The sequence below is a fragment of the Cetorhinus maximus genome, chromosome 19 (genome assembly GCF_964194155.1).
Source record: "Cetorhinus maximus chromosome 19, sCetMax3.hap1.1, whole genome shotgun sequence".
In the NCBI taxonomy this organism is placed as follows: Eukaryota; Metazoa; Chordata; class Chondrichthyes; order Lamniformes; family Cetorhinidae; genus Cetorhinus; species Cetorhinus maximus.
This window is the reverse complement of record NC_135897.1, coordinates 47,036,931-47,052,302: the sequence shown is the minus strand read 5'-3', so window position 1 is coordinate 47,052,302 and position 15,372 is coordinate 47,036,931. Positions and strand designations below refer to the sequence as shown.

Below are 15,372 nucleotides of genomic sequence, written 5' to 3'. Positions count from 1 at the left end.
TAAATGGTAAAAGCAGAAAACAAGCTATTCCATGACATAGACATCCTTCAAATTAGCACAGAAATGAAAAGTAAAAAATGTTTTGTGATTCCTACAAACCATAAATTAAATCTGCAAATGATTAAATTAAATTAATTAAAACTAAATCTGCAACCTGGGGCAGGATATTTCGCTTGTCGGGCAGGCATGCGCCTGACATGAACAAGCGTAAAATGACACGCGATGACGTCGGATAAGTGTCCTGGCGTCAACGCGCACTCGTGGGATAATTCGGTCGGCGGGCGCGCGTGGGAGTCAGCAGCACGTCCCCCAACAATTAAGCGGCATATTAAGGCCATTAAAGTCATAATTAAAATAAATTTTTCGCTGCCCAGCCAACCACGTGAATCAGCCAGGCAGCCCTTGAGTTTTTTGGGAAACCTCATCCACAGGCAGGATGAGGTTTAGGTCAGTGATTTAAAAAAAAAAATTTCAAACTAATTTCTAACATGTCCCTGCTCATGTGACAGAGCCACATGAGGGGACATGTCTTTAACGTTTTTAAATTCTCTCTTTTTTATTTCAAAAACCTTCAGCTCCCTGAGGCAGCTCTGTGCCTCAGGAAGCTTTTACTGCACGGACCACCATGCACGCGCGAACTCCCGCCCTCACCCTCTACCCGGCCCCACCCTGGCAGCGCATTCACGCTGGGCTGGCCGTTAACTGTCAGCCAGCTTGAAATCGCGGGCAGCAGTCCGTTTCACAGCCGCTCCCACTCACCCCTGCCGAGCCTGCCCGGCAACCGGGAAATCCTGGCCCTGATTTCTGGAGCGGTTTCAATGGCTGACTACATCAGCAGCTAATATGCTATATTTTCCCATGTTGATTATAATGCTCTTCCACAAGCTTACAAAAACAAGTCAGCACATCAGCAAATACTTTTTAAAACACTTTTTTCATATTTCAAGTTTTTCCCCAAATGTATAAAATCATGGTATAAATCTAAAAACATAGAATATTTGTTTAAGATTATAATCTGATTCCACATCTTCCAAGCACAGCACACAATGGCTCCAACCACATCAAGCAGGCACTCATCCACCATTTGCCATGACAATAAAAAAAAACTAATGATAGGTTATTTATCTGATGCAATTGTACTTAAGTGACATTTTATGAAAGGGCAGGTTTACCCCAAAAGTCTAAATCAGGAATGAGTTTAGATGTTGGATTTGTTTTAATCATATCTTTCACAGCTCCTAAGCTTAAAATTGAAAGATTTTAAGAAGTCTATGGGCTGCATCTTCCAGTCGGCGAGCGGGGGCGGGGCCTGCTCGCTGACACGTAAAATGACACGGGTGACGTCGGGCAGGCGTCTCAACGTCATCCCGCGTCATTTACATTTTCAGGTCGGCGGGCACGCAGCCGACTCAGCTGTGCACCCGCCGAACTGTTGACAGCCACTTAAGGCCTTTAAAAAAGTAATTAAGGTAATTAATGGACCTGCCCGTCCAACCTTAAGGTTGGTGAGCAGACTGGGAGCCCTGGCGGGCTTCTGAAAAAACATGAAGCCTCATCCACGGGCAGGATGAGGTTTCATGGGGGATTTTAAATGTTTACAAAATGTTGAAATAAAAGAAATTGACATGTCCCAGCTCACGTGACAGTGTCACATGAGGGGACATGTCAGGAATTTTTTTTTCACAGTTCTAAAAATTTTTGAAACTTCCAGCGATCTCCCTGAGGCAGCACTTAGCCTCAGGGAGATCTGTGCACTCTAATGCGCGCATGTGTGAAAGAGCGCACTCCCGGCTCAGGGAAATCCCCCCCTGCCCACACAGGGAGCGGACAGCGCTTCCGAGCGGATGTCACGCTGGGCGGGCCTTAACTAGCCCGCCCACGTAAAATGGTGGCTTGCCCCCAAGCGGGACCGCTGATTGGGAACCTGCCCACCCACGCCCGCTCCCTCACATCCCCCCTGATGGGTGGAAAATGTTGCCCTATGTAACATTGCAGCTCTACTCTGACTGACCATTATTAGTCACTTGCACGTATTTTATTGACATTCTGAAGGTTGAATGTCTACAATTCAGTCCAAACTGAATTCTGTTGATATAGTAGGATGTACTTATTGGTGCTTTTCAAGATGTATGCAGAGTAGGTTAAATAAATTAACAAATAACTGATTCTAACTTTGACTGTTTCTATTGATAAATACATTCAGGTACAATGACATTCACAATGACACTTACATTGTACTCACATTAAAAAACATTTTCATCAAGGCCTTTAATTAGAATCAAACTGCACACAACAAAAGCAAAAATAAGCCCCACACCTTTTGTAATACTGAAGAATTTTTGGACTTACCTCATTAATACAGCCAATGGCCCCAAAAATCTTGGCAATTTGTCCTAACAGATTTGGGTAATTTTCAGCAATTTCCTTCAGGTTTTCAATGGAATTATCTAGGACACATTGATTGAAAGCCACAAGATCCACCAACATATTTAGGATGAAGTCACTATAACTGGGTTCTTTCAGCTGGGTAATCAAAGATGGAATGGATTCATTTAAGACCTAAGGGAGGGGAAGAAAATAAAGTAATAATGTAATTTCACTGCAGTTAACTAGTGTATCATCATCAAAGTAGTAACTAATTCCATTTGCAACTATACAAGAGTAGATGGCTTTGGGCAGGTGCTCAAGGTTTATCATTCTGGTAACTGCAAAGTTTCACTAATACTGGTAAAGTCCACAAGAAAGCATTGAAGCCTCTGCCTGCCAGAAAGGTAGACCAGCAGTTAAATTCAGGATGGAGGGAAATAATTGCTTCTACCTCAAAGGGCGCTGAAACAAGAGGGTAGATTCTTGAGTCAACAGGGTCTGGAATCCAATTTTTTCTAGTTCAATACAAGATTTACAAAATAATCATTACTATTACTGTTATATAGAAAGCAGCTGAAGGTTGGGAGATAAACAGTAATTGCACCTACCCAACCTAAATATCATAATCTGATTCAACTATTAGCAACTCATTTAAACTGGGGTGACTGTCAAATGGGGCAGCATTTTTCCGTCGGCGAGCAGGAAGCGGGGCCCGCTCGCCAACACGTTAAATGACATGCGGGCGTCCCAACGTCACTGCATATAATTCAGATATTCAGTTCAGAGGACGCACAGCCTACTCGGCTGCACGCCCACCAAACTGTCAAAGAAAAACTAATTAAAGTAATTAACTGAGCTGCCTGTCCAACTTAAGGTTGGCGGGCAGGCGAAGAGCCCAAGCAGCCTTTGCATTTTTCATGACCTCATCCACGGGCGGGATGAGGTCTCATGAAGGGTTTATTATTTAAATAAAACTTTTTGAAATAAATAATGGCCATGTCCCAGCTCATGTGACAGTTTCACATGAGGGAACATGTCCTTAAATTTTTTACCCACCTTTATTCAAATTTCCATAACTTAAACAAATCTCCTTGAGGCACCTCCAGGGAATTCCCCACCCACTACCTCCCCCAACCCCCCACCCCACCGCGCACACAGGGAGGGCTCAGCGCTTCTGGGTGAGTGTCACACTGGGTGGGCCTTAACTGGCCTGCCCACGTCAAATGGCAGCACGTCCCCGATCGGGGGCGCCGATTGGGTTCGCGCCCGCCCCCACACAACCCCCCGCCCCCTGACGAGAGGTGGGAAATTCAGCCCAATGTTTTAATTGACTCCCAATACTAAACTATAGGTGAAATTTAGACATTTTCAATTTCATTTTTAGAGGAACTAAAAATGCAGTTGTTCAGAAAGATAAGACTAAGGACTGGTTATGCACAGAGTCAGAAAGACTTTGTGGACTTTTAAAATTGTGGTGGAACCTGGATGCAGAAGCCCCGCCCCAATTTCCGACAGATTCCATTTTTGCTAGTAGGGGAGAGGGGATGGGCGTGAGTCACACAAGCAGGAACCCTGAACCCTGCAGGGCCATTTGAACTTAATGCTGAGTTCAAACAGACCTAATTTGGATGTTGCAAGGGCCTTAAACCACAGTGTGGGAGTCACTAATTTATGGAATAGATGTAAATGCTCTTGAAGGGCTGACATGGTTTGCTTAACCGGCATGACCTGAAGTTTTTGAAACCTCCTGCTCTTTAAGTTGTAAAAAATAATTTGGCTGCAGCTGTCAGTGATTGTTAAGAAAAAGCCTTGGCTAGACTGCTTTAATTGACAGGCCAGCTCATACAGCATCTGTTTGAGCAGTTTCAGTATATTTCTTTGTTGATATTTCCCTAAAAGCTATTTATGATGAATGCTTACCTGAGTTTTAAAAGCTACAATTATCTCCACAGGGGGTTCTAAGTTCGCAGTTTGATTGACAGTTTAAAGAGGCTAATAAAGGATTAGGGATATGAACAGAAGTGTGTTTGTTTTTATGAGAGATTAGCTACTTGAGGAGATTGAAAAGCTTTGATGCTTTCATGAATATTTTCTCACTATCAAGTCTTTATAGTGAGAGTTGTATTTAATGTTTAGAAGTTTATTTTATTTCATCTCCACATGGCTCCTGCGGTCTGCCCATGGTGGATACTAGGTAACTGGCTATGGATTGGCATGGAGGGTATGAGGGCCCATGGGGTATGGGTGAGAGGATGAGGGCTAGAGAGTCTAAAACCTTCTAAAGCAACTGGGACAAAGTCCTAGAGAACTGAGGCAGGCCTCCTGACCAGTCTACCATGGCATTCACCTACCCCCATGATGCCACACTCTGCTTCTAGGGTTGGTGGGCCCAAATCCATCCTGCACAACCCCTCCCCCTCCACACTCTTCACCCCCCTTCCCAGAGTGAAAATCCCACAATTCGAGGTATTTTTTTAACTGAGGCGGGTCCAGCTATTCAGGAGATTTCCCAACCTACCTCAGTAGCCAAAATCCATGTCTAAGTATCAGTCTTCCTTTATCCCAAAGGACTTCAATCCTCTGAGTAGACAACAATAGATTAAATAGATGTTTATAAGCCACTCATGGGCAGAATTTTCCCCCCATCAAGGGGGGTAGTGTGGGGGCCAGAGGGAGCGGGTGCGAACTCGATCGGCACCCCCGTTCAGTTCTGCGCCACCATTTTACACGGGCGGGCCAATTAAGGCTCGCCCATCGTGATGCACACCCAGAAGTGCTGTGTGTTCCCTGTGCAGGCGGGGGGTGGATTCCCTGAGTCAAGACCTATGCTCTTACGCACATGTGTGCGAAAGAGCACAGAAATCTCCCTGAGGCACAGAGATGCTTCAGGGAGGTTAGTTAAAGTTTTTAAAAGGTAAATACAGAAAAGAAAATATTATAAGACATATCCTGTCATGTGACAATGTCATGTGAGCTGGGACATGTCAAGGAACATGAATGGAAAGCTTTATTTAATTTATAAAAACTTCATGAAACCCCATCTTGCCCGTGGACGAGGTTTCATGAAAAATGCAAAGGCCGCCTGGGCTCTTCGCCTGCTGCCAACCTTAAGGTTGGACGGGCAGCTCATTTAACTATTTTAAATAATTTTTAACAGGCCTTAATAGGCCTTTGACAGTTCGGTGGGTGCACGGCCAACTTGGCTGCCCACCGGCCGAACTGAAAATCTAAATTACATTCTGAAGGTTGAAAGTCTACAATTCAGTCCAAACTGAATTCTGTTGATATAGTGGAATGTACTTATTGGTGCTTTTCAAGATGTATGCAGAGTAGATTAAATAAATTAACAAATAACTGATGTCACCGCGCATCATTTTACGCGTCAGCGAGCGGGCCCCGCCCCCGCTTGCCGACCTGAAAATTCTTCCCCATGTGTGGCTAGACCTTAAGAATGTGTGCCATGGTGGAAATTGAAAATGGAACCATATTCATTCCAGCCGGGTTTAAAAACTGTTCATTTAATTTGTTAGCTGGCTATATGTACCAAGACCTTACAATGAACGGGAAAGTTTGGGCAGGTACGTGTGAAAGAGCTCATTTGGCATTCTGATACACACCCTAACAGCTGAACATTGAAAAGGGCTTTGGGGTCCTTTCACTTTTGAACAGAACAATTTATCAAACTTGAGGTAGTACAAATTTTGCCAAACTTAGATTTTTGTGGCTAAGTATGTAAGAGGGAAAATTTGGTCATTTTTCTCAATGTATATTCGAGGACCAATTTTAAGTGTATATTGAGGGCATAAATCAGTGGATAAGAGAGCAATGTGCTCATTTAAAATAATCAGTTCTTAGTAATCATATTTTGGGGAAATCTTCAGATTCTATAGAAATTGTTTCTTATCCATAGTAGTCAACACCATAGCAGAAAAATCTGTCCCCCTATTGGTGCCTGCAATCATATAGTGTTAAATTGTCTTAAATTATAACATTCTCTACTTTCAGTCAGAAGGTTATAGGTTCAAATTCCATTTCAGCGCATGAGCTCATAATCTAGGCTGACATCCAATGTACCACTGCGGATGTAAAGGATCCCAAAAGATGATCTCCCAATGTCCTCGCCAATATTCCTGCCTCAACCAATACCACTAATTTGTTGCTTTATGCAAAATCCTCCTGTGTGCAAAATAAGAGTCAGGATACCGAGTTTCAAAATAATTGTTGTGTGCGAAATGCTGAGGGACATTTTTGAAAAACTTGTGAGTGCATTGTTCCATACTTTATAAGTAAATGCAAGTGCTCATTGTTTTATGTGTTTGCCACAAAAGATTAGCAAAAGCAGAAAATATCACTCTGCTGAGAATACTCACCTGAAATTTATGAATTTTATTCACAAGTGCTGTGAATGAACATGTAACTATTGCCCTAATTATACAAATGAACTTGAAACCTAGAATGCAAATAATGGAATGCCAATTAATCTGTAAAACTGATGTGACACAGCATTCCTATTTTCTTTGCGCAATTGCTTTAAGATCTGAGACAACTGAATTATGAAATCTAAATTAAATTTATATTAGAAGTGCTTCTCCAAACCCCATATTAAAATCATAGCTGATGCAAACTATATCCACCCTATCTGCAGTCATCACCATAATCATTCCTAGTCACCACTATTCTCCCCAATCCCTGCCACAGTTCCCTCTCTCCCAGTTGTTAGCACCCCAACCCCTATCCTCTCCCAGCCACTGCCCACTACCACCCACCTCCCCACTATGCCCAGTCGCTTGTCCCACCCCTACCCCTGCACCCTCTCACCTCTTATGGTTGCACCTCTCCCTCCCCCTGTTACACCCCGCCACCAACATCTCCCCATTGTGCCACTATCCCAATTCTGTTTATCTCAACAATCTGCAGGTAATGATGCACAGGGATTGATTTTGGATTCAAAGGTATTTTTTCCTCCTTAGTGCGCTGAACACACTGCTAATAGTTTTATCAACGTTACAGTGAGCAGTTCTTTTTCAATACCAGGCAGTACTGCATTAAAAATGTAGCTAATTATATCCCAAAATTTTCAGTGTGTGGGAATGCCTGCAAATATTATTGCACCTTCCAGAAGACTTTTGCAAACATCGACATGATATGGATGCAGTCTTGAATCTCTGAAGACTGGGTAAGATACCAAATCAAAGCAGTACTATGCTTATTTAAAATGTATGTTAAGAACATAAGGAACAGGTGCAAAATCAGACGATTCAGCTCTTTCAGCCTGTTCCACATTTCAGTAAGTTTATGGCTAATCTTCTAGTCTACTTTCTTGCCCTATCCCCAGATCTCTCGATTCATTTCATATGCAAAAATCTATCAATCTCTGTCTTGAATATACCAAATGATTGAGCATCTACACTACTCTGGCTTGGAAAATTCCAAAGATTCGCAATCTTTGAGTGAAGAAATTTCTCCTCATCTCAGTCCTAAATGGCGGACCCTTATTCTGAGATCATAACCCTTAGTTCTAAACTCCCCAGCCAAGGAAGCATCCTTCCAGCATCTACGCTTTCAAGCCCCTTAAGAGTTTTATATATTTCAATGAGATCACCTCTCATTTGTCTAAACTCCAGGAAATATAGGTCTTTAGTCCACTTGGACTGTCCTCATAGGACAACCCTCTTGCCCTAAGAATCAGGGTAGTGACCTTTTGTTGAACTCCCTCTAAAGCAAGTATATCCTTCCTCAGACAAGGAGACCAGAACTGTACACAGTACTCGAGGTGTGGTCTCACCAAGGTCCTATCTAATTGTGGTAAGACTTCATAATCTTATGCTCCATCAAAATATTTGTCGTTTAATGTAATTTTTAATAAAGGGTAACACACCACTTGCTTTCTTAATTGCTTGTTGTACAGATCCCTCTGAATGCCAACAATTCTTAGTCTCCCACTATTTAAACAATATGCTGTTTCTCTATATTTCCTACCAAAATGGGTAACTTCATATTTCTCCACATTATATTCCATCTGCTATCTTCTTACCCACTCACTTGATCTGTCTATAACCCTTTGTGACCTCTTTCTGTTATGCTCACAGCTTACTTTCTCACTTACCTTTGTACTGTCAGCAAACCTAGATAAATTACACTGAGTCCCCTAATCTGTCATTGATGGAGACTGTAAATAGCTGAGGCCTCATTAATGATCTTCGCGGTACCAAACGACTTAGAATACAGTAACAGAAGTCATATGCATATAGCAAATGCAGAAATCTGTTGTCAGGCACAGAAATGGGATATATTCAGGGACCCCAGCTTGAAAATCTATGCTTTAAAAATCCAATTTTCTCCCCCCTAGGTTTATATTCACTTCCTCAACCACTTCCATTAATATTGCCACAACGGTTCCTTAAATATCTGACCGGAATGCATGCATGTGCAACAAAAGGACGTTGCTCAACTATCCCATTTTACGTCAGATATTCCACATGAAACCAGCCATGCTCAAGTACTAAAGGCATTCTTTGGAATTTGTACTGATGTCCAGGCAAAATGTTATAGCTTTGGAGGCATCCAACAAGGACCATCTGGATTTTAACCTTGTACCTTATAAATCTTGGTTCCAAAAATAATGCAATTTTCTTTTTTATAATTGTATAGTTGTAATAATAATGGGGCTATGAATCACAAAATACTCAATAATCAACCAATTATTCCAAACTTGAGTAAATTAATTCAATGATAAAGAAACTACTACAGAAAGTATTTTGGCAATCATGTAAAAAATTCTGAATGTCAAAGGATGGGTCAGATTGCTAAAGTTTAAACTTTCTGAAATATGTCTGAAAACATGATGTAATTATTGTTCCCCTTAGTCAGCGTGATTACTAATAAAATGCTGGTATGTAGAATTGGAATACATCCTTTACAATAATCTGGTTTTGGGAATTGAAATACAACATACCAAAATGATGACCAGAAATGCAACTCTATCTGGAACACACAGACTAGTGTGCAAGAGGATATAAAATTAATCAATCAGAATGTTACTCCAGCATATGGATTCCACATTCTGTTTCAGAGATTAAAGAGACTTTCCAGTTTATTCATGGCTCATTAATTTTGTTTTATTTTAATGCTTTGCAACTTAGAAAGAAATGGATAGGCTGTTAGGATCTACTGCTTCAATTATGAACTATGGCATTCTGATCAAGACATCTGTGGGAGATCATGTTCTAATGGCCTGGTGAATCTGAGATAGTATCTTACTCTGGACTTCCAACTCCAGCCTGTTCCTGGCCTTCAATCAGATAAGCAATGCTTCCCGAAAGGATCCTAATTAGCTCTGGCTGATGACTGTAATCAGCTCTAAGATGAAGAAATCCTATCCACTACACTTAATGATAGGCCATATATATTGGCGTCTCCTTCAATGATCAGCCTGTTCCCTAGAACATACATTTATTTTTTATTCTCATTCGGGGGTTCATTGTGAGCCCTCTGTGTAGCTGACTTTCCATAACAAGAGGGTATTTAGTGAATGATTGTAAATTGCAGCATATAATCTAGCAGCTCCAGTGATCCAAGTTATATACTGTCCAACTGCTCTGAGGGTGGAATTTAGTGCTCCCCCCACCCTCTGGAGGCAGGTTGGGAGGCGAGAGAGAGGTCATATGATCGGGCAGGAAGGTGCGGGGTAGATATATCCTGTCACCTTCCCGACTCCCCCCCCCCCGATTAAGTTGGACCAGGATTGTACATTGAGGGTGGTCATCCTGCCCAGAGGCCAACTAAGTGCCTTGGTTGGCCACTTAAACCAGTAGCGGGTGGGGGCTACACCATTTCGGCGAATTGCCTGATGAACCCTAGCAGGTATGGCTGTGGCCTGGTGGGCAGGGTCCCTTCTGCACAACAGAGACACCCACCAGCAGCAAGGTCCATCCATGCTAGAAGAACACTGTCTGCCCTTTAAACTGACTTCTGTCACCAGGGCCACCCTGACTGGACTCGGCAATACCGACTCAACTACCTTTCCTCCAGGGACGATCGTCAGCCTGGGCCTACTGCAATACCAGCAATATCCACTGCTTCAGGCGGTGCTGCTAGTACTTAAAAGCTGCCGGCCTCTGATAGGCTGGCAGCTCTCAGAGGTGGGGAATTACCCCTGAAGGTGCTGAGAACCCCATTGTCAACCAGATAGGCGCTTGACTTAATGTCAGTTAAATCAGTGCAAGGGGCCTGGAGTGGCCCCGGAGGAGCTGCCAACTACTCTCCAGCCAGTGGACAGACCCATTGCTACGACTATTAAATTCTGACCTAAGGGTGAAATATACACCGCATGACTGTGGCATTCACCCAAAGAGAAAAAAGCACTAGAAAAAAATAATTGTGCTAGGCTGTGCCCAGGGAAGTATATGAAGATATAACTTTACTTAAGTTACATGAACTATGAGAGAAACAGCATCTAACCCCTGAGCTATGCAGTGTGAAACATTTCAGCTAATTCAGCTCCAGTTTTTAACACTATTTCCCACTGTGCCATCATCCTCCTCCATATCTTCTTCATGATTTCTCTCCATTTTCCCTTTTCATACCGGATATCTTAGCATGAGATACATGGATAGAATAGAATCAGCCAAATCAATAAGAGCAGAATTAAAGATAAGAATGCACTACTCATTCAGTGATGTCATTCAGTGATGTGAATAACTAATAGCGTTATCACCATATAATTGGCCTGTCCAAAGGGATGAATCACATTGAGATTGTTCAGCAGTAATTATGAACTTATCACACCATTAAAAACCCAGTTAAATATCATTCTGCAAGACATAACTTTTTCAAGGGCTTCAACTGTGACACTAGTAGCATAGAAGGGGTTTCAAAAGATTTCTATCAATGGAGAACTCAACAGCGCACCCTGTGGAGGAATAGGGTATCACTAACAACAACTTCTGGATTAAACATTATGGCCTGAATTTTACCCTTGACATGCACACGCGATCGGCGGGCCTGGGAGCGGCCGGGAAACAGGCCCCCAACCGCGGTTTCACGCTGGCTGGCCGATTAATGGCCAGCCAGTGAGAAACGGCTGCTGAAAAGCTCAGCACTGCCAGAATGGGGACGGGCGATGACATCATCGCGGGTGTGGGTCCGCTCTGTGAGAGAGCTCCCTGAAGCCAGACAGCTGCTTCAGGGATCTGCAGGCCTGCAAATGATGAAATAAAGGTGTAAAAAGCTGCAAAAAAACATGTCCGTGCAGCACAATCAAGCACCTGAAAGCATGTCTCATAAAAATGCTAAGCACAGATATTTATTTTTATTTTATTTCATAACGGAGATTTCATCCCGCCCTTGGTTGAGGTTTGATGAAAAATGTAAAGGCTGCCTAGCCAATTTGCCTGTTCGCCAACTGTGAGGTTGGACGGGCCACAAAAGATCGGAGACAATTACACCGTTGGTGGGCTTAATTGCCCTCTTAACTGTTGGTGGGCGTGCTTCCAACTTTTGCACGTGCCCGCCAAGTGAAATATTGTCCAAGTGCGCGATGACGTCGGGACGTTCGCCTGTCATCATCTCGCACGATTTTACACCCAATTGGGTTAGGCACGCGCCTCCCCCACCCTGTGGGATGTAAAATTCTGCCCTCTGTGCTTAAATGCACATGTGCAGACACCAGAAGTTGCTGAGAGTCTCATAATGACAGCGAATGCTGACAATTTTGCTATCAGTACAACCACAAAATCTGGCTCACATATTGCATCCAAGGTGAAGTCTGCCAAAGATGGCTTTGTAGCATTCCTTGATAACTCTGGACTTCCTGTTTTAAGAGCATTAGGTTTTCCTTAGCATAAAATCATTACAAGAGAAGAAAAACTGGGTTAAATCTCAATTCATAAAGAACTGAATTGTGCACCTTTATAATTTCCAATTGCCCCTCCCAAACCAAAGGTGAAAAAAAATCCCTTTTGAAGATTTCTTCTGACATCTGCTTAAAAATTGAACACATAAAATAAATGACATTAGGACCCCCTTTTTCCTCTGTTCTCTACTTTCCTGTACACAATTTCATTCTTCACTCTTTCCATTTTACTTCCCATATCATCACTAAGAAACGATTTTATCTATTACTTTCACTCTAATTATAGCAAAGAGGTGATCATAGTTTTGATGATGAAAATTCTTTCATGTTCTTAGATAGTCATCAGTCCATACACTTCCTTTTTGTCTCAGACTGGATATTACTTCTGCCTATTTTTCTGCAACAGTAGAAACATCTTTTACCAGATGTTTCCAATTTCATTGTAAAAGACCTTTCTAAACTGCATTGTTCCAATCATTTCCCTATCATGCCCCAACATTCAGTTTGGAACTAGTGGCATTTCAAAGGGTAAGACTGTCCGGACCACAGCATGAACTGGTTGATTATCTCTGCATACAGTTGCAACATCTGGTGTAGATTTTCAAATTGCCACTGGGATGTAAAACCTGTATTGTGGATTGGACACAGCTTATAGAAAGGGTCAATTTTCATTTTCATTGATTTCAACTTTCGATTGGGCCTAAACACCAAACTTTTAAACCTACTTGGTCAACCATAATTTAATGTCATAAATGCTTGAGCCTTCATGATACGGTCACACCATTACAACTTGTATATCTCTCTTCCTAATAAAGTTTCCATAAGCGTCTCACTCAATGACTTTTCCTTCTTTATTTTTTAAACCTCTCCTAAAAAACTAGCCGTAGCTGATATTTTAAAAAATGTTAATCAAAGATATCCTCATCATCCAGGAGTTTAGTTGCACTGTTACTTTCAGCCATATGGACTGAAACAGAGGCCTGAGTCTTCTGATTGGCATGCGGGGGCAGGCCCCGCTCGCCGACGCGTTGAATGACACGTGGTGACGTCGGGCGTGCGTCCCGATGTCACCACGCGTCATTCCAATCTTGAGCTCGGCAGGCGTGAACCGGAATCAGCTGCGTGCCCGCCAAACTGTCAAAGGCCTATTGAGGCCATTTAAAAACCACTTGAAACAATTAACAGGGCTGCCCGTCTAACCTTAAGGCTGGCAGGCAGGCGAGGAGCCCAGGCGGCCTTCGCATTTATCACGGAACCTCATCCACAGGCGGGATGAGGTTTCATGAAGGCTTTATAAAATAAATAAAAAATGTTATTAAAATTCATTGACATGTCCCAGCTCATGTGACACTGTCACATGAGGGGACATGGCTGAATAATTTTTTTTTTTCCTTATTTCAATTCTACATAGTCAAAGTAATCTCCCTGAGGCAGCACTCTCAGGGAGATTTCTGTGCTATTTCACGTGCATGCGCGCGAAAGAGCGCAGGCCCCAACTCTCCCTTCTCCCCCCCCACCCGCACAGGGAGCGCTCAGCACTTCTGGGTGAGTGTCACGCTGGGCGCCCGCCCATGCAAAACGGCGGCACACCCACTCGTGCCCGCTCCCTCCCAGCCACCCCGACGGGGGCAAAATTCTCCCCAGAGGTTTTCTGCAGAAGCTGCCTACTGAAATCAAACCTGAAGTTTTTAATTCTCTCCTTCCTTTCCCAACTACATTCCTACTTTATTAATGTGCTAGTTTTTCTCTCTGTTCTTGGATCCCTATCCTGGTACAAATGCTCCAAAGTACTAGAAGTAATGAGATCTTTATGAGATTTTCCGGGGATTCCCAAGTAGAATAGCTGTATTTTATGTAGCAAGAACCAAAACTCAATTAGCTGCGACAACCTTCTCAACATTGGAACGTAAAAACCCTAGCTAGTGGTCACACCTGCTTACTGGATATAATTCTTCACTGATGCTGCCTTAGCAATGCTGGGTGACAGTCATTCCAGTAACATGCTGGTGTCCAGCATTGTTGATGTTTTAAAGTTAAATGTCTGCTCCAATAAGGTCAATCAATTGCAAGGTTATTGATGCATTCTATCTCTTAACATGTTTTTCATTTTTCCAGGAAAGAAAGATACCACGCCGTGCCCAGGTGGGAGCAGCTCCTTTGTTACTGCTAAGACTAAAGTCCTGGGACATACCAATTTTCCATCCTTCTCCCCATGGCGGGTGTCCAGACACAGATGGCTGTAACACCAGAAGCATCTGCATAAGGCCAATCCCTAAACATTTGCTACAGTCTTTGGTAGGACAGATGAGCGGGCAGAGTTCACCACCACCTTCTCAAGGGTAACTAGGGATGGGCAATAAATGCTGGCCCAGCCAGCGAAGCCCACATCCTGTGAATGAATAAAAAAAGTGTCATGCCCAACCACATTTTCAGTGGAATTTCTGCCACAGCATAAATGCTAGTCTACTGCCTGGGAATTTACATGGTGACTTCTCAGAGCCATTACAGCCCTGACATATGTAGCAGTTTTGCAAACAGAAAGCTCAACTCTGGAGGGTACCCTTGGGTTATAAATGTGTCTTGAACTTTCAAAATTAAACACAGCCTTTGAGAATGTTACCCAACATCAGCTGTAATTGAATTACCATCAAAACAAAATCCAAAGTGCCATCTGACTAGAAAGCTAACTGGGCCAGCTACACAAATATTGTGGCTACAAGAGCAGGCCAAAGGCTAGGTATTTGGTGGTGTATTCTCCTGAATTCCCAAAGCCTTTCCACCACCCAGAAGGCACAAGTCAGAGCTGTGATAGAATACTCCCCAATATCTGAATGGGTACTTTTCCAACAACACTTGGCACCATCCAAAAGAAAATAGCCTGCTTGATTGACACCTCAACCACCACCTTAAACTTTCATTCTTCCAGCACTGACGGGCTTTGTCTGCAGTTGGTATAGGCTGTTAGCTGTACTGTAACAACTCACCAAGGGACAGCATTTCCAAACTGTGACCTCTACCACTTGAAGGACAAAGGTAGAGGGGGCATTGGAACACTATCACCTCCAAGTTCTGTTCCAAGTCACCATCCTGGCTTGGAACCATATCACCATTCCACAATTGTCACTGGGACAAAATCCTGGAAGTCCCCATCT

At 42.9% G+C, this 15,372-nt stretch overlaps 1 protein-coding gene across 3 annotated transcripts in view; it reads right to left on the bottom strand.

The window, feature by feature from the left end:
• The window catches only part of veph1 (ventricular zone expressed PH domain-containing 1), a 276,124-nt gene that overhangs the window by 197,242 nt on the left and 63,510 nt on the right, over positions 1–15,372 (bottom strand). For all 3 annotated transcript variants that reach the window (XM_078563800.1, XM_078563802.1, XM_078563803.1), the window contains exon 6: positions 2,350–2,559. In XM_078563800.1, coding sequence (XP_078419926.1) covers positions 2,350–2,559 — 210 coding nt within the window. The remainder of the gene's footprint in view (positions 1–2,349; positions 2,560–15,372) is intronic.